General features: G+C 37.2%; 2 protein-coding genes across 2 annotated transcripts in view; both read left to right on the top strand.

Annotated features, from left to right (window-relative positions):
• Window positions 1-1002, top strand: part of LOC106058803 (neuronal acetylcholine receptor subunit alpha-7-like) — a 28673-nt gene extending 27671 nt beyond the window's left edge. Inside the window, exon 9 of the mRNA XM_056039585.1 lies at window positions 561-1002. Within this exon, the coding sequence (XP_055895560.1) occupies window positions 561-904 (344 nt within the window). The 3' untranslated portion in view covers window positions 905-1002. The remainder of the gene's footprint in view (window positions 1-560) is intronic.
• Window positions 1003-5408: 4406 nt separating this feature from the next.
• LOC106058830 (neuronal acetylcholine receptor subunit alpha-3-like) lies at window positions 5409-21395 on the top strand. The gene is made up of 9 exons (XM_013216338.2): window positions 5409-5457; window positions 5713-5858; window positions 7089-7133; window positions 9111-9220; window positions 13787-13892; window positions 15532-15615; window positions 17419-17588; window positions 19895-20067; window positions 20841-21395. Exons 1-9 carry the CDS (start codon window positions 5409-5411, stop codon window positions 21239-21241), a joined length of 1284 nt encoding a protein of 427 aa, XP_013071792.2. The 3' UTR covers window positions 21242-21395.
• The last annotated feature ends 3242 nt before the right edge of the window (window positions 21396-24637 follow it).

The following is a 24637-nucleotide window of genomic DNA, read 5'->3' as shown; positions in this document are numbered from 1 at the left end:
ACACACACATACAGCAATAGATGCATAGACAATAACAATCCATTTTTTTCGATGGTCTTTGGCGACCCCTGGCAAATCGTCAATCGACCCACAGGTTGATAACCCCTGCTCTATAACGATTGGTTTCAAGTAAAGTGTTGGTATCGTCACACTTCTGCTTCTTAGCTGGCCTTGACCTTGACCTCGTCGACGAGTATTGTCAAAGCTGAGAGCCAATAATACTAGTCTTAAATCTTCTAAACATTTTTTGCACAGTAGGTAAGACATGAGATACTGTCACAAAAATATCAGCGAAATAGTCTGAAGACCAATAGGCTTCGACGAGGTGTTTCCTGAAAACAATTCGTAAAATTCGTAAATCAACGAAATTCAAATATAAAGAAAATAAGCTGTTTTCTATTGCTTACTCAAGACTTGCAGGAATTTTGAAATGTGGAAATATCTTTGTTTACGTAAAAATAATTTATTGAAATCAGGTCAACTAAAACTAGAACAAACTTCTACCTTGTTAATATTTAATTACTTTAATTCTATATTATTTGCGATTATTTGTCTTCCAGTCTGGTACATGACGTCATTGTTTGTCCAAGCTTTCTTCGGGGTCATCTGCAACGCATGCGTACTGATTCTACACAAGTGGGACAGTGAACGGGCTGAAGGTGTGTTCAGTAGATCTCGCTCTGCGTCACTTCCTGGCGAGGTTGCCGTGGCAACGATTTCTCAGCTTCCTGCACATTCTCGAGTGGACAGTGTAACCTTGAGTGACGATGCTTCTGGAACTGTGGATCTCTCGGATGCTGGGAAGCCATCGAGGGCTCACAAATTAAACTTTTGCCTGATAGTCATAAATACGACAGTTTTACTTACACTGAGCCTCATAGCATGGCTTCAGATGTTACTGTAACATAGCAAGAAGCACCATTTCATGGCTGCAGTTATTACTTTAGCGTGTAGCCAGAAGCACCATGGCATGGCTGCAGATATTAACGTAACATAGCAAGAAGCACCATGGCATGGCTGCAGTTATTACTTTAGCGTGTAGCCAGAAGCACCATGTCATGGCTGCAGTTATTACTTTAGCGTGTAGCCAGAAGCACCATGTCATGGCTGCAGTTATTACTTTAGCGTGTAGCCAGAAGCACCATGTCATGGTTGCAGATGTTACTGTATCGTAGCAAAAAACACATGGCTGCAGATGTTACTGTAACATGAGCACTAAATACTATTGCTTGATAGTCATTAAAACGTCAGTGCTAGTCAAACTGAGCGTCATATCAAGGTAGCAGATGTTACTGTAACTTGTAGCACTAAGCATTATAGGATGGCTGCAAATGTTACAATAAATTGTAACCCTAAGCGCCTGGGCATTGCTGCAGATGTCATAATAGTTTAGCGAATCGCTTCGCGTCTTCTTTGTATTGGCACCCCCCTCCCCCTTTTTATATTCTTCCAACATTCATTGTTTCATTGAGCAGAACATAATTCATTTCTCAACCATTCATTTCTGATGAGTTTATTGAATGGTAGTATGTATTAGATAATACAATACTTTACTCAAGAAAACATTAAGAGACTGGAACAGACACACAATAGAGCAGTGAGATTACGAATAATCGCATTTGACTAGAGTAGCACCTTTATTTTAAAAAAACCCACTAAATTTAGAAAGCCTTCAGGACAGAAGACTTAAAAGTAAAGTAGCAATTATACATAAAACACTGAATCATAATCTTCAAAAACAAAACCTAATAAAATACTTAGAAAGACCCAAAAGGTAAGGCACATTCCCTACTCCATATGCTGGGACAAATTTGTAGAAATACTCCTTCTTGCCTAGTGCTATTAAAGCATGGAATGGGTTGCCTGAGCCAGCCAGGAAATCCAACTACTTGGCAGAATTTAAGTCATTGGTTACCGTGCATAACTAGATGCATGACGCGTAGGACGTAATCATCTTTTTTTTAAAGAAACGTCTGTATTTTATAAGATAAGAACCTTATTATTGTATTTTTTTTTCAATGAAATATTTGTGTTTGTGTTTCATTGTATAAAGTCAGTTTTTTTTAGTGTTGGTTTTTTATAGCTTAATAAGTGAACAAGAGCATGTGTCTATAAATCTGCCTGAATGTGGATACAGAGTGTACATTGGATGCAGGGCCGGCCCTAGCATTTGCGGGGCCCTATGCGAAACGGATAGCGCGGGGCCTAGTCTGGGTAGGGATAAGCATAATGTCAATTTTTTTTTTAATTAGACAACAGGCCTACTTTCGTCTTTGCAATAAATTTTTATTAAATGAAAGCTCGCAATGCCACTTTTTATTTATTGGCACCCCAAAATGTCAATTTCGTCTATACTTTAGGAGATTTGAATAAATTCAAAAAAGTTCAGGACTTTATCGTATATTTTGTCTTTTCATGAGATTTCCTGGAGGTCCTGGAAAATCAGGAGGTCGCGAAAACCCTGTTATTTTATATACGTTATAATGGTTTAATTTAATAATGTACACTTGGTATTAGCGCGGGGCCTATGAAAGCGCGGGGCCCACTGTGACCGCATAGGCTGCAGTGGCCTAAGGCCGGCCCTGATTGGATGAATGAATGACACGAAATGAATCCACTAAATTGAGTGTACGCTTGATGCTCTATAGACTGGTGCTACCATCAGTGTTGTAGTCATGTCAGGATTGTGTCACAAGGTGTGACACTTAAAAACATGGATTGTGTCACTGGCACATATAATTTAATTTTAACACGCGTGAGTGTGTTTTATTTTGTATGACCTATATAAGTCTCAGGTGTGGCCTCGTTATGAAATCTCTGTGTGTAATGAGATCTGAGAACATTACAAAATGTAGAGACCCTATATTAAAGATTGTGTGACAAATAATAGTTACAATATGGCTGCATTATATAGTTGTTGTTTTTTTAGTACAGTTGTATATAGACTGCTTCCAATCACCAGATCTCAATAGGGACAGTGTCTATCATCTGTCTGTCTGTCATCTTTTGGCTCCCTCTTTGTGTGGCGCCCTTGCTGTGACGATCTATATATCTAAACGAGTTTTACAGTGCAACGTTGATAGAGACAGTGGAAGAAGCAAGTGTACCAGGCATGTTAGCCCTGTTGTCATAGTGACTTGAGGTCGGTTTTATTGCTTGTAATTTGCAGTGTACATAAAACTATTTCATTCATTCATTTTTGTGTTGTGTTATTTGTTTTCAATCTAACAAGTAACTTATAAAGCAAACAGAGAAACCAATAACATAGGACAGAGAAACCTATAACATAGGACAGAGAAACCTATAACAGGACAGAGAAACCTATAACGTAGGACAGAGAAACCTATAACATAGGATAAAGAAACCTATAACGTAGGACAGATAAACCTATAACATAGGACAGAGAAACCTATAACATAGAACCGAGGCAATCATTTCAAATGGGTCAAAAGTAAACCCTGATCTAGGGCAGTGTGCCTTTTGCGCATGGAATGGGTTGCCTGAATCAACCAGGAAAACCAACGGCTTAGCAGAAGTCGCTGATTAGCATGCATGACTAGATTGACATATGAAGAACGAATTTTGAATTTACGTCTGTAATTTATAAGACAAGGTCATCATTTGTCACAAATACAATTGCGATTCGGGCAAAGACTTTGTGTGTCACGGAAAATGTCATTATATCATTATATAACACAGAAAGATGACAATTATATGACATGGGCTAAGATAATAATTTGATCTAGGACAAAGATAGGCATATGGCTTATCTTCGAGTCCGAAGACTAATAAGAAGTACAGCATTTCGCGTTTTTACGCAGTCCCTGCTGCGAACTACATATTTAGCCACATCCAACGCAGACATAAACGTTGTCCGCCGGTGGTCGGTTTAGGCTTTTCGATATCTGTCCTCGTCAGTGGGTTTTTCTTTTTTGGACTTCGATGTGTACCCCGCGGCCTTTGTAACAAATCTCCAGCAAGCTTATTATGTCAGTGAAGATGATAACAAAGTAGCTATAGCTGGGCTGTCAACGACAAGGTGCCTGTTGAAATCCATTCTAATGCTTCGATTAGTGAATTATTCAAGTTCTCCAGAGCACACAGCTTTAACATGGAAGGGAAAGACAACCATCTTTATCAATTGTGTCCAAATTACACCATAGAGTTATCTCCCTGAAGCACAGGCGTAATATTTTTTGTACAACTTGGCGTTTCACAAATCTTGCTACAAAACCTTTATCAACTCTCTCCGTCTGTCTGTCTGTCTGTCTGGTACCAATCTTGAACACGTCATTTCTTTCACTTCCAGTTCTCGTGTCAAGTTGAAACTTTGCAAAATTATTCATTTCCGATGACAACACATGAATCTATCAAAAAATTCTAATCAATTAGTTAATGAAAGAAAATACAGTTTCCCTTTCAGACCTTGCGATCTATGGGGCAGATGATGTAAAGGTCATCTGTGTCAATCACTTAGGTGAAAGAGGGTATCATGTGGCCAGCACAACGACAAACCGCTTTTAGTTTTCCCCAATTAATGTCAGGTGCCCATTAGAGATGGGCGGACTTAGAGGCGTCCTAAAGATCCTGAAATTCGAAATCACAGTCTTCACCGAGATTTAAATCCAGTACCTCCGGTTCAGAAGCCAAGCGCTTCATTACTCAGCCACCGCACCTCTAATTTGTTGATTGATTAGTCGTAATTTAAGTTTGCTACTTAAAGAAAAAGGGAAATACATATTACTATAAAAGGTTTGTTTTCTTAACGAAATTCACCTAGTAAACCTTTATCTAAAGCAAGAGCTGATCAGATCATGATTAGAACTAAATTAACAATCATTAAGCTCATTTGATGCAGCCCAGAGACTCAGCCACCTTAAAATACGCTTCATTAAATATTCATTAAATCTACATCCAATATTTGTCAAACCACAACGTCTGGCTACAGTGGACGCCATTTTATTTCTCTCAAACTTTCCCACAGTTCAACACAGTCACGTGATGTTGCACAAAGTGAAAGTTGTAAATGGCTATTCGCATGTACAGCGTCAATGAAAATATCCGAGCTCTAGTGTTAATCAATGTTTAATCAAAATCATACTTATAATACTCGATACAAGTAAGTGGTCTAGTTCTACTTCGAATCCGAATAGACAGTTTAAAGTTTGATTACATAGATGTCATGATTCATGATGTTTTCAGAATAGAAAAATAAAATGGTCAAATAAACGTTTGTGAAAATTATGGGATGGTTTACGTTCTAACAAGGAAGTTGTACGAGTATTGATTCGACTGATGGAGACATAGCCATGAAGTTTACTTTTGTGCTTTAAATTCCGTTTGGTGGTTAAATCAATTCTCTTGCATGTTGCTGGCTCTTGTTTGTTTTTGTTGAATCACAAGTCAACATGAAAGTTGGCATCGCTTTCTGGTCGTTAATGAGTACAGTTTGTATAGGTAAGTGATAAAATTACTCTTCATTCTAATTTCTGTTAAGCATGCCCAAAATACTAAAATTAAATAGATTTTAATGTATTTATTTATAATTTAATTACTACTAACGTAAGTTGGACACCATTGTTGAAGGCCAGTGTACAAAAAAAAAAGATGCTGTTTTAGCTTGGTAATATTGTGTTCATTCACTTCATTGTGTTATTATATCTACGTATATCGTAACTCTAAACGATTAGAATCCCTATATTCTTTATTTAGTGGACACTCTAGGTGGGGCAGAGGACATAAAAAGTATCTTCAGAGCACTGTTTGATAATTACAGTACAGAGATACGCCCCTGTTACAATTACAGCCACGCCACTGATGTGCAGATCTATCTCAGTGTCTCCACAGTTCTAGAATTGGTGAGTTCTTCTTAGAAAGTACACATTTTGTACACGCTATTTCTGCACTCTCAGATCAAGTTGAAACTTTGCACATGTATTCATTGTCCCATAGCAACATGTGAATCTCTGCAAAAAGAAATCAAATTATTTTATCAATTAGTCGAAATTCATTACATTTGTTTTATGTAAGAGACAGTACTAGCTAAAGGGAGATAAGCCTTGCGTAAAGACTAAATATGTGAAACTAACAAAAGATAATTATAAAACCTTTTATAATAAGCACATCCTTGGCTCATATGAGTATATTTCCATATGCGAATATGGTGGTTTAACTCTTTCTCTCCGTAATTATTTACCACATTCTGGTGGAATCAACGCTGGTATCGTCAGTTAGGAGAGAAAGAGTTATGCCCTCTGATTTTGGTATAGGTCGAGCAACTTTTAAAAAAAAGTTTTTTAAGTCAAAACGAAAGCGTTCTTTAATGGCTCATTGACTGTAAGCATAAATCTGCGGTAAACAAAAAAAAAATACAAATGGATTATTGTTATTCTACATCAATTACAAGGAGGCGAGGTGGCTGAGCGGTAAAGCGCTTGGCTTCTGAACTGGGGGTCCTGGGTTCGAATCCTGGTGAAGACTGGGCTCTTTTATTTCGTGATCTTCCGGCGCCTCTGAGTCCACCCATCTCTAATGGGTACCTGACATTAGTTGGGGAAAAGTAAATGGGGTTGGTCGTTGTGCTGGCCACAGGACACCCTCGTTAACCGTTAACCACAGAAACAGATGACCTTTACATCATCTGCCCTATAGACCACAAGGTCTGAAAGGGGGGAACTACTTTAACTTTTACATCTATTACAAATTAATTACATTTAAAAAGTTGTTTTTTTTTTTACTTGTTTGCAAAACATTGAGTTTTATTTTCATATCAATATCTTTTTGGAAGAAAGCAGTAGTTATTACATTTACTTTATATTGCAATGATCTCTATTAGCAGTGCTACAGTAGAATTATTGGACTAGGCTACTATCAGCAATACTAAAAAAGCACTAAATGATTAGACTATTATTAGCAGTACTACGGTAGCTTTTCATTTTCGGTTATCAATGTTCACTATTCTATTACCATGACAACACATCTAAAACAAAGTCACACATTTGACTACATGAATGTCTATTGTTGACCTACATATTAATTTCTTGTACTATTTAAAAAAAAAAAAAAAAAGATATTTTGTCTACACACAGGATCTCAAGAGACAGATTCTGAACTTTATTGGATTCTTTTCTTTTGTAAGTAGCATTGACACTCTATTCTAGTTCATGTCTTCGTCCTAAAGCAGTTTGATTCTATTTGATTTACACTGCATAGGAAAAGTAGGTTTTTCGATGTTGTTGATGCTTAGTTAATATTAGCGTGTTGGAATATTTTTTTTTTACATTGCTTTTATATAGTATATCTTTTATGCTTAACTATTTCTCTCCTAACTGACGATACCAACGTTGATTCCACCAGAATGTGGTAAATAATTACGGAGAGAAAGAGTTAATACCATGCTCATGGCGTTATGGCTCTATCTGATTTGTGGACCAGTTTGGGGGCATTTATGAGAAGGGTTTCCGTGCTGCCTTAAGGCGCTAAGCAAACACAACTCCGCTCCAGTCGAGATGCGATCTCGTGCCCCTTTGTTAGGTTGACTAGCTGAGGACACGCGTTTTTTTTTTTTTTTGCCTCTCGCCCACACATCCCACAAAAGAAGCAATATTAATTTGTTTTCATCATTAAAGCCAATAAAATGGAAGGAAAGAGAATGATGGTTAGATGTAGGCACTTCTCCCTGCGATGCTTCCATCTCTGCAACCAACTCTCTGATCGGTCCAATAATAATAATAGCAATGTCTTCGAGTCGGAAGATTAAGGATAAGTGCAGTGTTTCACATAACTATGTAAGCCCCATTGCGACCTGCATATTTTTCCACACCTGATGCAGACAAAGTCTTTGTCGTTGTTTAAGTTTTCTATCCGTCCTGTGCGCCGTTCTTCAGTAATGACTTTCCTTTGGGTCTCAAATGTGCTTCCTGCTGCTTTTGTGAGAGCTCTTCAGGTGTCTCTTTCTGAAGTCATCTACTTTCAGCGAGGACGAAATGGCGCCTGTGTTGATCTTTATAGCGCTTATGGGAGGGGGGGGTCACCTCTGTCACGCCGTCCTCCTTTAAACTCGCCAAAGAAGATTGCGTATAAACGTAATTATTTTCTCTTTTGAAGCAACGTCTGTAATTTACAAGATAAGATAAGATGAAATCTCTGTTCTATCGAGCGCAACTTTGAGATTAGGAAAGTCGCAAAATAAAGAATTATGTAGAGAAATAAAACATAATAATTTGTGGACAAAATCGAGACATAATGTCGTAAAGTTTTCAGACATATAGTCTAAGATGAAATAAATCTTTACCTTTTTTTTTTCGAGAATAGTATGTAGTTTATAAGATAAGACAAAACTATCTTATATCGTAATGTTTTAAGTTTTTATTGTAGCAACAGACAAAATAAAAGAAAGCAAATTTGACTAGAGACAATAGAAATATTGGTGTTGTGACACGGTTACTGTGTGGTCAACCGTGTCACAACAAAGTGTTGGGTATCGATGTTAGGGGACTTGCGGGAAGTGACGAGTGTGTATACAAGAGAGAGAGAAAGTCAGCGAGTGAAGCAGGAGATCTGTACATAACGTTGCCGTGTATATATGTTTTGTTAAAATGTTCCACAATTAAAAGACACTGTTAACGTAAAAGGACTTGTTTCTTCACAATTGGTTTACAGTTCTAGATGAAAAAAAAAGTAAAGTTTCCCCTTTCAGACCCTATGGTCTATGGGGCAGATGATGTAAAGGTCATCTGTTTAGGGTTAGCCTACGGTTCATGAGGGTGTTATGTGGCCAGCACAACGACCAACCGCCTTTACTTTTCCCCAACTAATGTCAGGTACCATTTAGAGCTGGGTGGACTCAGAGGCGCCCGAAGATCCCGAAATTAAAAATCCCAGTCTTCACCAGGATTCGAACCCCGGACCCCGGTTCGGAAGCCAAGCACTTTGCCGCTCAGTCACCGCGCCTCCACTGTTCTGAATAGCTTAAGTATAAATATGAATGTCTACAATTTATGGTCACGAAAATTTCATGTTTCCCTGCTGTGACGTCACTAACCTTACTACTTTACTACACACAATGTCTCCTTATTTTAACCACAACTAATTTTTTTTTTTGTTGTCAGGCGTGGACTGATGAACTGCTGCACTGGGACCCTGACAGCTTTCATGGCATTCAAGTCATCGAGGTACCGCAGAACAAAATATGGAGGCCCGACATTGCCATTTATAACTCGTAAGAACTTTGCTCAGTTTACAAGTTAACATCACACGTAGAGTGAATTTTCCATGTCACTAGATCCCAAAATCATAACTATAAACAATTTTTTAAAGTTTTTAGAAAGCTTATTTCAACTCTGTATATTATTGTGGTACAAATTTTGATCACGTCATTTCTCACTCTTCTAATTCTCGTGTCAAATTGAAACTTTGCACAATTATTCATTGGTTTTATCAACGCGTAAGCAAACTATGGTGGTGAACTTTGTCAAAAGCCTTGGAAAAATTTAGTAAGATAGCATCTAATTGCTCACTATCATCTAAACTCTAAGCCTTTTGAAAAATCATCAATAAGTCCTATTATTTGTGTTTCACATGATCTATATTTTTCTAAGGCATGTTGGTATTGAGTAAGGACATTATGTTTAAGTGGTTTATGATGTTCCTACATATTATGTGTTCAAGGATTTTACATGTGATGCTGGTAAGTGATACTGTTCTGTAGTTTCCTGGGTCAGATTTTTCTCCTTTCTTAAATTGGGGGGGGGGGGGCATTAGCGTCTTTCCAGTCCCTTGGTAATCTACCCTGGTTAATAGATGCCTTAAAAAAGTATTTTGAACACTGGGGCTAGCTCATTGCTTAGTTCTTTGAGTAATCTAGCTGGAATACCATCAAGTCCAGACGCTTTATTTGGTTTAATATGTTTGGATCCTCTTCTCTTGTGCTTCTATATCTCCTATGTTGTTTACTTGGTAAGTAATATGTCTGTTGTGACACGGTTACTGTGTGGTCAACCGTGACACACGGTCAAGTGTTGGGTATCGAGAGTTAGGGGACTTGGGGGAAGTGACGAGTGTGTAAACAAGAAGAGAGAAAGTCAGCCAGTGAAGTATGAGATCTGTATATAATGTCTGCCGTGTATATATGTTATGTTTAAAAGTGTCTTTTAATTGTGAAACATCTCAAGAGAGAACCCAACATGTAGATATCGAAGAGAGAATGCAGATAAGAGCCCAACCTATACATATAAGAAAGAGACAGCTAAGAGCCCAACATATACATATAGAAGAGGGAAGGATGACGAAAACAGCCCAACATATACCTACAAGGAACGAGAATACAGCAAAGAGTTCGTTTCCAATGTCAAATTTGTGGTAGAACAAACCACACAACACATACCTGCTTCTACAACCGACGCAATAAAGATTGGAACAACAGACCCAGAGATCGAGCATTTGCTGCCAAACACACTAATAAACTGCAGGTATACCCAGACTTTGTGGGAGAACAAATGACCAACGTACTGTACGATACAGGTGCAACGGCAATTTTAGTCGCAAAAGAATTCGTCAACCCACTAGAGTACACTGGAAGAAGACAAGACTGTGTTGGTTACACTGGTCAAGTAACTACACATCTGGTAGCACGTATCAACATACACACACCGTTCATCAGTGGTTGGCATGAGGCTTTAGTACTAGACAATAAGCCTGACAACATTGGCCTTATCATTCGTTGTATCAAAGGCTCTAAACCTTGCACAGTAGAAGAATTGAACAAGTGGAAAGAAAAATACACACAGAAATGTTCCATGATTACTACAAGAGCTCCGAAGAAAGCAGAAGAAGTGCTAAATACAAACGATAACATACAAGTTCCTTATAACAATGAAAATGAAAATACAGAAACAGTAAATAGCGATATGAGAAGCCATAATAAAGTGAACAACCCGAATGAAATCGCCACAGAAAGTCAAGACCCACTACACATTAAAACAGAAAAAAATTGTCAGTGAACAGAAAAATGATCCAGATAATAATAATAATAATAATAATTTTATTTATAAAGCGCTGTTAACAAACAAAATGTAGGCTCAAGGCGCTGTAATAACATTACAAACACAAACACGACAATAAAAATAAAAAACTAATCTAAAAAAGTTTTAAACAAGTAGGTCTTAATGTTCTTCTTAAAAGTGGTATAGCATGTTGTCTGTCTGAGATCAATGGGGAGTGAGTTCCAAACCTTTGGTCCGTGCAGTGAAAAAGCCCGCAGATCTAATAAAACTCATAGATAGTGAAGCTCCACCAAGACGAGGGTTAATCAAGATAGGCGAAGATGGTGCCTATGTGAGAGAAATTCATCTGAAAGCAGGCAAGACACAACAATTGCTAGTTCCAAAGAAACAATTTTAAAGCTTGCACATGACACCCCGTTTGCCGGACATATGGGAGTAAAGAGAACATTGAATACAATCTTGAATGAATTTTTTTTGGCCTAGAATTACTCAAGAAGTCAAGGCCTACATAAAATCTTGCCATATTTGCCAAATACATGGAGCAAAAGGAAAATATATGCAAGCTCCAATACAATACAATCCAGTTTCACTTAAGTGAAATGCCATTTGAGAAGAAAGCTGAACGCAGCAGAACAGAAATACTCCACGATAGAGCGTGAAGCTCTAGCTATTGTGTTCTGCATAACGAAACTATCCCGTTACTTGCTTGGGAAATCATTCATCTTACTAACCGATCACGCCCCACTAACTTATATCAATACAAATAAGCTAGCCAACCAGAGGATTACTAGACTTCAGCTTTACAGTCCAAGCTATTCCGGGACAAATCAACGTGATAGCTGACGTGTTGACAAGATGTGTCTAGAGTCTAGGGACCTCTGGACTTGGGTTCATTCATTAATCAGATAATGAGAACATTAACAAATACCTTGTAAGATAACTTAAAAATTTGTCTTGTCAAAATTGAATGAACATTACGCTTCTGAATTTTTTTATTTCATTCAGAGATGTGAAATTTGTATTACAATTTAGTGTTTTTTTGTATGTTTGTTGCATTGATTGTAGTCATAAATATCCATTTAGGAACTGGTATGAAAAAAACACAAAAGTAAATAATTTCTTAAGTTTGGAAGATGTGTTGATGTAACATAAAGTATTAACTAATTGTGCATTTTTCACCTGACAATGTTGGCATTTAAAAAGACTATCGTTACATAGGAAAAAACTAAATGCGGGATTTTTTTTTTATATAAATTATAACAGGAAAGCTTTCTGCGATAGTTTAATTGGAAATGTCCCTTGCAATAACATAGTATTGAAGATTTATTTGTCGCCATAGGCATTATCAGTTCTCTCATAATTAAAGAGGCCATTGTATTACATGTCATTGTTTTTTCTTGTCGATGTAAAACATTATTATTGTCCACCCAAACTATTGGATTCGTGAAATTTTGATACGATCAAAATTTATCTCTGCCCTGGGAGGACTGTTGTGACACGGTTACTGTGTGTGGTCAACCGTGACACACGGTCAAGAGTTGGGTATCGAGAGTTAGGGGACTTGGGGGGAAGTGACGAGTGTGTAAACAAGAAGCGAGTGAGGTTGGGTATCTGTATATAACGTTGCCGTGTATATAAGTTATGTTGAAATGTTACAGAATTAAAAGGCACTTTAAACGTAAAAGGACTTGTTTCTTCACAATGTCTTTGTCTCCTGGGGCTGAGAAAGCTGATGCAAAGTATTTATTTAGGATGTTAGGATTTTGGATCATCTCATGGAAATAAATGATATGAATGCCTGAGCATTAGCTGTGGTCGTAACGATGTCGACCACACATCAGTTCCCCCCTCTCCACGCAGCTGATGTATCCAAAGGAACGGCAGTGCCGATACAGTTTGGAGTCAGCGGTGTAGCAGGTTCTGCCAGGGTGTAGCACTGGGTCCTGCAAACTGTCTTAGGGTCGCCAGCTCCTGATTTTTCTTCAGGGTTGACTCCCGAAGCCTTTCCCATGATTGGGTATAGCTGCAAGGCAACAGAGGTTTGAATTTATAGTTTTCCTTCTCCTAGGTGGGTAGCCAGCTATATATATATCGTTTTTTTTTTATTTTACTTGTTAGCGAATCAATGGTCACTTTGTGAAGCTGTTCGTTGAACTGGTCATTCTTGAGAAGCTTTATAATTGCTAGGAATTTTTCCATTGTGGAACCATCAATCTAAAACTATTCCAGTTCTTTACATCTGTATATTTCTAAATCTTCTTGAAGCTTTCAATTACATACGACGGTTCTCGAAATGTACATATACATCTATATATTTATATTCTTTACTCTTTATTAAATACATTAAATATTCGAGTCGGGTGCTGTAATTCCCACTGAAGCCGTATTAAAAAAAATACGACACTAGCCAAATACATTTTTAAGATGATAAAACGGTTTTAACAGATACGCAAACCTGACCACCACAATTCACGAAAAAACCGCAAGGTTACTATTAAACCTTTGTTGTTGTTTTTATTCGGTATTTCCCCATAAAGCTGCTGTCTATGTAAAGTATAATAAGAAATTACACACAAATTCCGTAATTTTAAAGTATGTATATAAAAAAAAGAATATTTAGAGAATCTTTTTGTCATAAATTTTAAGTTTAAATTCTACGTAGACGAGTGTCTGACTAAACTAAAATTCTCTATTGCCACACCAAGCTATGTTTTTTTAAACCTAGAAGTTGTTTTTTTTTTATTGCCAACCTAATTGAGATGATTTCTGAATTGTGTTAACAGAGTCAATGACGTCAGTTACCTCGGCAATGAAAATGTCCTGGCCAGCATCAGCTCCGTAGGTCTGGTACGTTGGGAACCAGCCGTCAACTTGGCTGTCACCTGCAAGGTAAGTTTGAGAACCTTCACTATCGTCTGCCCAACATCGAATAATTCCGGAAGTGAGCATCAAGTTAATAGAGACTAAGAAATAAGCGAAACAAAACAAGTGTAAATAGAAAAACAAAGAGAGAGAGAGAGAGAGAAAGAGAGAACGAGAGAGAGAAAGAGAGAACGAGAGAGAGAAAGAGAAACAAAAGAACGATAATAGAAAGGTCAATTTTTTTCTTCTTACAATAATCAATATCAATAGCTAGCAAGTAAAATTTCTAAATATTTGAACTTCTAATACTGACAGCTCATTTAGTGTTCAGTGTGTTACCATGGCAACGAATGTTTACATTTAAAAAAAAATGAAAACACGGAATAATAATTAAAGATCCGACTCAAATGTAGTTCAAGTTTTTTGAAGTTATCTCTATTAGCTCGTGCCTGAGAAGGAACACATAAGATGATTGGGGATTAGACAACTTGGTTTTGATATTTGTTTGGAGGATAATTGGTGCACGCGTCCCAAGTCCCGATTAAAAACTGATTTTTTTCTGTCTGTCTGATTTAATTCGTGCATTTATATCGTGCATCCATATTGTTATTGTACAGTAAGTAACAGTAGTTACGCTGAGGTTGTTAATTGTAGTCAAAATGAATTTCCATTTGTTTGGATCAATAAAGTTATCTTACCTTATCTTATATAAAGATGGAAATATGTCAAGCGTATTTATAAGATGGCATACAGATTTGTCATGTAGACATGATATGTTGTTATGTCATGTAAATATGTCTGTTATGGAGTGTGTGTATGTTTTTCCTATATAATGAAGAAAGGAGAGCATTAATTGTCACTCTTGTAGAATGATTATAATGAAAAAAGGGAGCATTCATTGTCAGTCTTGTAGAATCATTATAAAATTAAATATAAATGAAATAAGGGAGCATTCATTGTCAGTCTTGTAGAATGATTATTAAGAAATAAGGGAGCATTCATTGTCAGTCTTGTAGAATGATTATAATGAAGGGAGCATTAATTGTCAGTCTTGTAGAATGATTATAATAAAGGAGGGGAGCATTAATTGTCAGTCTTGTAGAATGATTATAATGAAGGAAGGGAGCATTCATTGTCTGTCTTGTAGAATGATTATAATGAAGGAAGGGAGCATTCATTGTCAGTCTTATAGAATCATTATAAATGAAATAAGGGAGCATTCATTGTCAGTCTTGTAGAATGATTATAATGAAGGAAGGGAGCATTCATTGTCAGTCTTGTAGAATGATTCAAGACAATCGATGATCTATGTTAAGAACGGGAGACGACTCCAGGATGCCAGAGTGTAAGAACGTGTTTTGTAGTGATTTAGAGTTTATTTAAATACCATTTTATATTAGTACTTAGGTCTACTACAGTTATTTCATTGCATCTCAAGTTGAATGTATCTATAATGTAACAAAAGTTTTTTTTTTCATAAAAAAAAAGTTTTAAGTTTTTTCAAGTTCTATAATTTAAAATATAATACGCCTACATCGGTTTAGTTGTCTACTAACCATTATTGTGTATATCCCAACAACCGTCATCAACATTTTCATGTATATATGTCATGTAAATATTCATGTAGAAATGGTATTTAATTTTTGAATAAAAACATTTTTTTCAGGTTGACATAACAAGATTTCCATTTGATGAAAATATCTGTACTATCAACTTAACTTCTTGGATGCATGATAACTCTACGATACATGTATGTATTTGTATCCTCGCTTCTCAGCTTCAACGTGGCGTTCGGGTTGAAACGGTCGTTAGAGCAGACGATTAAGCCAATTGGGAAGCAAAATAGAATCCACGTTGGGTGCCTGTGGATCGAGTCCATTGCACTGGCGGCGATGGGGGAGAGCCCCCTGACACTATCCATACGCTGTTCTCAAAGGAGGCCGATTTATGGCGGACACTCGCGCGGCTGATGTGGTACGGAGAAGGAATTTGGGATAGTTTCACCTGTGTGCTCGGACTTCGACCTCGACTGTAGGTTGAGCGTCTTGGGACTCGAGCCTTCGATACTAGGTAGGAAACAAAGGCACATCTTCTTGGATCATTCCCAGAGAGAAAAATAGCTCAGACAGGCCGATGAAGGAGAACTTTTAAGGGCCTAGAGTTCCAAGAGTCTTAGACTCAATTCTTAGGACAAGCTTTCAAGGGCTTAGAGTTCCAAGAGTCTAAGACTCAACTCATAAGACAAGCTTTCAAGGGCCTAGAGTTCCAAGAGTCTTAGACTCAATTCTTAGGACAAGCTTTCAATGGCCTAGTGTTCCTAGAGTCTTAGATTCAATTCTTAGGACAAGCTTTCAAGGGCTTAGAGTTCAAGAGTCTTAGACTCAACTCATAAGACAAGCTTTCAAGGGCCTAGAGTTCAAGAGTCTTAGACTCAATTCATAAGACAAGCTTTCGAGGGCCTAGAGTCCCAAGAGTCTTAGACAATTCTTAGGACAAGCTTTCAATGGCCTAGAGTTCCAAGAGTCTTAGACTCAACTCATACGGCAAACATGACGGTATAGAATCAAGTGTTAGGTCTAGTACTATCCACCCACGTAACGCCAGCAAGTGTTGATGACCCTAGTTAACACTAGACCCTAAATCAGAGTATTAAAGACTTGAATGTAGGAGCAAGTCCCTAGTTAGCATAACGTATATAACGAGGACCTCTCTTAACGCCTGCAACAGAATGCGACCTAGTTTCATAAAAGTTTGTTTTTGTTGTTTTTTAAACATCGGAGACAAGGGACACAATGAGGGAGTGGCAAAAAAAAAGATCTTATTTGTGCAGTTACGTTTCTTTGAATGAAAAGAAAAAAGCAATGCAAGAGTATAACTAGAACTGATCGGCGGGGGCCTTCTAGGATTTTTTGTTATTATTACAAAGCCTCACTCCGTCTGTCTGTCTGTCACGGAGGATTCTTTTACATGTTTTTTTCTCCCACTTCCCATTCTCGTATCAAGTTGAAATTTCGCACAATTATTAATTTTCGATGACATCACTCGAATCTGTCAAATATGTTGACCAGCTAATTAATAAATTAGTGGTAATGAATGTTGTTTTAAATGGAAAAAGGAAGTTAAACCTTGTAGTAGTGAGATATGCGTCCCCTTAGATATGTTTTTTTTTTATATTTTGCTTGTTTATATTTATATATTGGTTTGTAGAAGTTAGGAAGATTTATATAATTTATTTCTTGAATAACTTTATTTTTCTGTATCAAATGCACAATGTCTTGGATTGAATTACATACTACCTTAATTAAATTAAATTAAATTAAATTAAATTAAATTAAATTAAATTAAATTAAATTAAATTAAATTAAATTAAATTAAATTAAATTAAATTAAATTAAATTAAATTAAATTAAATTAAATTAAATTAAATTAAATTATATTATATTATATTATATTATATTATATTATATTACTTTACCTAAAATTTCTGTTCTTATCTTTATTTTTTGTCTTTTTTTTTTACATTTCCAAATGGCTACTTTTTTAATATTTCTAGCTAACGCCAGCAGAGGAGCCCATCCTGCAGGACCAGATGATGCCCAATGGTCAATATTGGGTGGAGGCCGCTGGCACCATGGAAGTCTATTCAAATTATTACGGGAAGTTCTATAAGACGCTGGGCTTCAAGCTAAAATTTTCTCGCCGTCCCAACTATCTCATTATGACGTAAGTGTGTCCTGACTATCTCATTATGACGTAAGTGTGTCCTGACTATCTCATTATGACGTAAGTGTGTCATGACTTCTGACAACCTCATTATGACGTGTGTCCTGACTCCTGACTTTCTCATTATGACGTAAGTATGTCCTGACTTCTGACTTCCTCATTATGACATAAGTGTGTCCTTACTCCTGACTATATCATTATGAAGTGTGTCCTGACTATCTCATTATGACGTAAGTGTGTCCTGACTTCTGACTACCTAATTATTACGTACGTGTGTCCTGACTATCTCATTATGACGTAAGTATGTCCTGACTAGCTCATTATGATGTAAGTGTGTCCTGACTTCTGACTATTTCATTATGACGTACGTGTGTCCTGACTATCTCATTAGGACGTAAGAATGTCCTGACTAGCTCATTATGATGTAAGTGTGTCCTGACTTCTGACTACCTGATTATGACGTACGTGTGTCCTGACTATCTCATTAGGACGTAAGTATGTCCTGACTACCTGATTATGACGTAAGTGTGTCCTGACTACCTGATTATGACGTGAGTGTGTCCTAACTACCTGATTATGAGGTACGTATGTCCTAACTTCTGACTATCTCATTATCATGATCCGTTTTGTAAGGTTTTTTTTCCCTGTGAGTTGTGATACTTGTTGTTATTACCCATATGACGTCAGCTCCTCATCTTATCTTATACATTTCAAAAGAAAAAACACATACTTCACGTATTCATATTATTTAGTAAAATATTATTTTTTGTTTTTAGATTCCTCTTATTAGCTTGCAAACTCTTCACGTGTGAGTAAACACGTATCTTGAAAGCTAGAAAATCCTAGAAAATTTGACAATCTGTATATACATATATATATGGGGGAAAAATCTACACGTGGAAAACTCTGGTTTGACCGTTAGCCTGTGACAGCATAGGATAATACACATTGTGACCCGAATACGCATATATTTACACAGCAACAAAGTTAAAGAGACACAGTTTAATCACAGGCAGACACACACACACACACCAATCCTTACAGTAGACCTCAACGCTGAGCTGCCATGTCGCAGTTTAGACCAATAGCTCGTTGCCACGTCACAGGTCTGACGTCACGTGCGCTGATAGAGAGAAAGAGAGAGAGAAAGTTAGACAGGCAAATGTAAATCGTTCGCTTCATGTGAAAACCTAAATCAAGGTTATTGTTCACTTTACTTCGAGAAAACAAATGGACCTCATTCACCAATCGTAAACAGACACCATTTAGTCACGTGATCTTATTGATAAAACAACGGGGGAAAAAAACTGTCACGTGACAACCATAATGAATTAAACATTAGATCGTAAATTATATAGAAGAGATAGAGCACCACGTGGCTAAATCTTGTTTGTTTACGATTGGTTAATGAGGTCCATTGAGTCTGTTCCATGTCTGTTTTACATTCTCACTTTGGCTGGTCTGATCAAATTCTTTAACATAAAACATAAGCACATTTCTTATTCCATACGCTAGAACAAATTCGTACGAATGCTCCTTCTTTCCTAGTGCTATCAGAGAATGGAATGGGTTGCCTGAATCATCCAAGAAAACCAGGGTTTAATCATTGATAAACATGCATGACTAGATTGACATATGAAACGCGTAGGACGTAATTATCTTCTTTTTTTGTTTGTTGTTGTTGAAGTAACGTCTGTAATTTATAAGATAAGAAGATAAAATATTTTGGCAGTTGATCTGCTGAGAAGTGCCTGTAGATTTTTTAAAAAATAGTTTATGGTAAACTCAAAAAAAAAAGGCAAACTGTCTCCATCAAACGGGTGTGTGTGGTGGGGGGCGGAGCATGGGACTACTACGAATGAAAATATGCATGCATGGTCTAGAGCAGTGTTTCCCTAGTGTTCCCCGAGGCCTGAATAAGTGTTCTACGAACTACTGGAATAATTAACTAGTAGGCCACCATGTGAATTAATCTCTCAAAGATATAATCAAAGTGTTCCGCTAAATACCTAGAATGTGCGAAGTGTTCCGTTGAGGAAAAAGTTTGGGAAATACTGCGCAGGAGGTTAGCTTGCTTAGTACTGCGTTGCTCCTAGGCGGAGTTGCCGTATCGGGGGGTCACTGGTTCGTGTCCTGGTCCCTTATTTTCGTTATTAATATTTAATTCAGCATCGTTCTCTAATTAAAACTGTGGTCCCTAGTCCTTCCATTATATATGTAACATGTACATATTATTGTATCAGCACTTAACTTCACGTTTGTAGTGATGTCTCCATGGAAACAGTTGTCTGTTTACTTCCTCGCAGATTTCTAGTTCCGGTCACTCTCCTCGGAGTCCTGTGTGTGGTTTCCTTTCTCCTGTCTCCCGAGGAACCGGAGAAAGTGTCAGTAGCCATCACTGTCCTCTTGTCCTTCACTGTGTTCCTGGGTGTAGTGGACAATGACCTACCAGAAACTTCGGACCATATGTGTTTGATTGGTGAGTAAACACGAAATACTGCAGAAGGGGGGGGGGGGACTACACAGCGAAGAGGGAAGTAAAAGACTGAAAGGCTCCTGAAATAAATTAGAGAGGAGAGGGTGAGAGAAAGAGAGACAGAGAGAGAGGGTGAGAAATAGAGAGAGAGAGGGTGAGAAAAAGAGAGAGAGAGTGAGAAAAAGAGAGACAGAGAGAGGGTGAGAAAAATAGAGAGAGTGAGGGTGAGAAAAAGAGAGAGAGTGAGGGTGAGAAAAGAGAGAGAGAGAGGGTGAGAAAAAGAGAGACAGAGAAAGAGGGTGAGAAAAAGAGAGACAGAGAGAGGGGGAGAAACAGAGAAAGTAGTAGAAAAGAGAGAAGAGCGAAAAAAACGGAGAAAGAAAGACCAAGAGAGAGAGAGAAAGAAAGAAGGAGAGAGACAGTAAGATAGAAATCGTGAATAAAAGAGAGCGAGAAAGAGATAGCACTTTAGATCCCCAGTAGTGATATAGCATTACAAATTTTAATTCCTATAAAACCTTGGTAAAAAAAAAAAAAAAATCTTCATAAATTGATTAATTTTCAGAAGAAAAAAAAAAGAATTATTTCCCCGTTCCATTCGCCCCCAAACTTGTTAATTTAAAAAAATGTCTCAATGGTTAGGCTAAAATTTTGCTTCTTTTGTGTTTAATAATTGTGCTCCCCGTTTAACTTAAACCTAGCTACGCCACTGTTTGTTTGACCTACATGTTAGAATTCATTCAATCCACATTTTGTTTTCTATTTTCATGTCCCAGTGTCCTATGTGGTGCTGCTTCTGGTGCTGTCTTTCCTCTCCGTGGCCGGCAATGCTGTGGTAGTGGTCATCCACAAACGTGACGTCAAAAGAGGCCAACACAGCCCTTTAGCATTCCCCTCAGAGACCAACCTCCCTAGCTTGAGAAGGGACAAGAAAGACAACTCCGGTCTCATCATCTTCAACTGCGTAGTTCAAGGGAAAGTGGGTTTACCTCCCTTGCAGCCCCAAGACGCTCTGCAAGAGAAAAGCGAAGCAGACGACAATGACTCGGTTGATGAAAAGACCGAAGACAACGTGAAAGTGCCCAGGGCTTACAGACTCAACAAATACTGCCTGATACTGAATAGTCTGGCGCTGATGACTATTATAACGGTCTTCTCAATATTAATGATTCATTAGTTAGTCTTTATGTCGTAGTATGGTCACTGCAAATTTGTAATTTGATATTATCTGATAATAATAATAATAATAATAATAATTATTGTCCGTATGGAAATTTGTCTTACAATTTGTGCATTACACAAAACAAAAAAAAACATAACTATAAGAAACCAAAGTGTACACACAATGGTATGTGTTGAACTAAAAATAGACGAAGAATATCAAGGGAGATAATTAAGAAAAAAATATATGAAGAAGACTGGCAGATGCCAAGACTTGCTAATTTATGCAAAATGATTCGAATCGTGACTACCATAGATCTATCTGCAAGAAGAACATACAAATACTCTACTTGTAAACAAAGCTTATACGAAGTGCATCAATTAGTTTGGATCAGACATGTAATTAAATTTGTAATAGATCTAGAGCTAGACCAACAGCAATAAATCTGTGTCATTAGAAATACTTTTACCAACGATATACATGTAGGGCTATATCATAATCATAAGTATTCTCGATACGCTATGATCCTATCACTTATCTGGACCAATATGAAAATAAGGGGTGAATTTTTACCGTATTCGCTTTTTAAAAGCATTCATTTTTAAAAAAAAAGGGGGGGGGGGGAGGGACGACTTGAATTCGAATTCATGGCTCAAAACGACATATTGGCCACTCTGCTAGTAAGGTCCCTATGAAAATAGAAGATTGCGTGTTGAGAAAGCTAAAAACATGAAATGGCAAAAATAAAACAATTGATGACAAGAAAATTGTAAAACAAAATACTTTTTAAAAAACAAAGCTTATATTAAGCGTTCTTGTATCAATTAGTTTGGATCAGTCATTAAATTTGTAATAATAGATCTAGACTAACAATAAAAAGCATTTATAAATTATTTTTAAAAAGGGGGAGGACGTCCTGAATTCAAACTCATGGTTCAATCCTTCTCAGGCCAACACGGTAACCACTCTGCTAGTGGAGAGCCTATTAACATGGAAGATTGTAGTCATCTATTCTATCTATTTATCAGGTTTGTGTTCATTAAGACTCAGACGACGATCTATAAAGGGGGACTTATTCAGCTTATACCACCACTTCAATAAAGTACAATTTCTGTCCCTTGTTCGAGATGCCAAGCAAAGTAATTAAATACCAATATCTAGTTAACTTGTTGGGGTTTTTTTTTGGGGGGGGGGGATTTTCGAAGAAATAACGTGCACAAACTTTTTACGAGACAGACAGACAGACAGACAGACAGACAGTGTTAATATAAGCTGTAAGGAACGTTATAGTGGAGAGTCTCCTACAACTTCATGGCAGAAAAACTATAAATAGCAAGCGTTTTGGTGTATCGGATGTACAAATACAAAGTATGCATAAGTAAATTTTTTTTAAATAAGTGTATGGTAATTTTTGTGACCATTTTAGAACCGCAGATTCAAACTTTGTAAGTTCCCCATCTGTAGCACAAAATGAAATGTGGGATATCGAACAATCGTAAACAAACAACATTTTGCCACGTGGTTCTCTATCTCTTCTATACAAATTACGATCTAATTTTAATACACAGTGGCTGTCACGTGACAGTTTTTTTTTTCGTTGTTTTATCAATATGATCACGTGACTAAATGTTGTTTGTTTACGATTGGTGAATGAGGTCCATTGCAACTTAGAGAAGTCTTAAAATTGGATTCAATGACTTTTAAAATCATTTAAAAAACTAATGGGTAACTAACTAGCGGTAGTAATGAGATTTGATACAAAGATCGTCTGCCAGGCATTGAGATGTCCTTGACATTGTTTATCAATTCTTGAAAAAAGTATATGTACGCGAATCTGTTGTTTTTAGTTGTTGTTTTTTTAAAGTATGTATCTTTCTCTCTAAATTAGGCCTTGCGGACATTTTATTTTTTAGGGAGAGGAACCTTACGCTGATCAAATGCAACGCAGCTACAAATCCTACAATAATAAATATAGATCATTCTTGACAATTTCTATCACTCTTGGACGTAGGACGAATGACTTAATGGCAATAGAATGTACATTCAAGTTAACGTAGCATATAGCCTCTTTTCCTATGGGATAGATGAAGGTCAAATGATACTCTTTGCTAGACCGTGACATTTAATAGATGTCAGTTATTGGCATCTCTATGATTTATCATTGTCATAATCCTATGGTAATTGTGTACTAGTGTTATTGTGTCCGTTTGTTCATGTCTCTTACTTTATTGTCAATAGAATATAAATACTTTAGAAATAAACAAATAAACAGTTTACATGTTTGTGAATAAAAGTTGTTCTTTTTCTCTCACTAAAGACCTACATATACATCGATCCACTCAAACGGTGTTACAGACCACGGCGGATGCTGACCAGCTTAACCCATCTTTCCATTCGAATCTCTGTCCTAAGCTTGAGGTCTCCATGTCGTTTTGTCGCAGCCACATTATGTCTCCTAACCTTTTTGTCAAAAGAATATAAATACTTTAGAAATAGACAAATAAACAGTTTACATGTTTGTGAATAAAAAGTTGTTCTTTTTCTCTTACTTAAGACCTACATATACATCGATCCACTCAAACGGTGTTACAGACCATGGCGGATGCTGACCAAGCTTAACACGTCTTTCCATTCGAATCTCTGTCCTAAGCTTGAGGTCTCCATGCCAGAGAGAGTAGATCTGTTTCTACATTAGCTCTTGATGACGTAGCTTAGGATGGACGCGGCTCCTGAAGGTCAGAATCGACCTAGTTCAGAATGAGCCAAATTTCTGGAATGACCTTACTGGAAGATGAAACAGCTTTTATGAATGACCAAATGATTACTAAGGGGAAGAATAGGGGGAGGTGGGCATCCAAACCTCACAATTGCCACAACCAGTTCATCATTTATTTAGTGCCCAGGGGGTAGCGCCCGAGTGCCAAATGACGCCCTGAAACGAGTTAATACATTGTCTAGTATTATACAGTATTACCTATTGATCTACTTACTGCGTTATTCTACCCCGTCTCACCTCCCTCCCCTAACGGATATCCCACAGCAGAGGGATTGTGGGATTTCTATTTTATAAACGCGATTTATAGATTGAACCTTGGAATAATAAAACAACAATCTTAACTCTTTCTCTCCGTAATTATTTACCACATTCTGGTGGAATCAACGCTGGTATCGTCAGTTAGGGGAGAAAGAGTTAAGATAGATACAGTATAGGAATACAAACTATTTTACGTTCAAAAATATAAATATATATTTATTTTGATAGAGAACAAGAAAAGAATTTGGGGGGGGGGGGGATAATCTCATTGCTTTGTGGCAGAACACATTCCTTGCCCAATCCTTTTATCCAGCGGTTCTCTACCTTTTAAGCTCGGCGACCCCTTTTTACTATCGCCCACTCTGCCGCGACCCCCC

Source organism: Biomphalaria glabrata, chromosome 8, assembly GCF_947242115.1.
Source record: "Biomphalaria glabrata chromosome 8, xgBioGlab47.1, whole genome shotgun sequence".
Classification (NCBI taxonomy): Eukaryota; Metazoa; Mollusca; class Gastropoda; family Planorbidae; genus Biomphalaria; species Biomphalaria glabrata.
Note: the sequence above shows the minus strand (reverse complement) of the source record. Positions and strands in the feature narration are given on the sequence as shown.

Coding starts and splice junctions, on each gene's coding strand:
- LOC106058830 (XM_013216338.2), top strand. CDS start 5,409: ATGAAAGTTGGCATCGCTTTCTGGTCGTTAATGAGTACAGTTTGTATA. Junction 7,134..9,110: donor TTATTGGATTCTTTTCTTTT/GTAAGTAGCATT, acceptor TTTTGTTGTCAG/GCGTGGACTGATGAACTGCT. Junction 17,589..19,894: donor CCCAACTATCTCATTATGAC/GTAAGTGTGTCC, acceptor ACTTCCTCGCAG/ATTTCTAGTTCCGGTCACTC.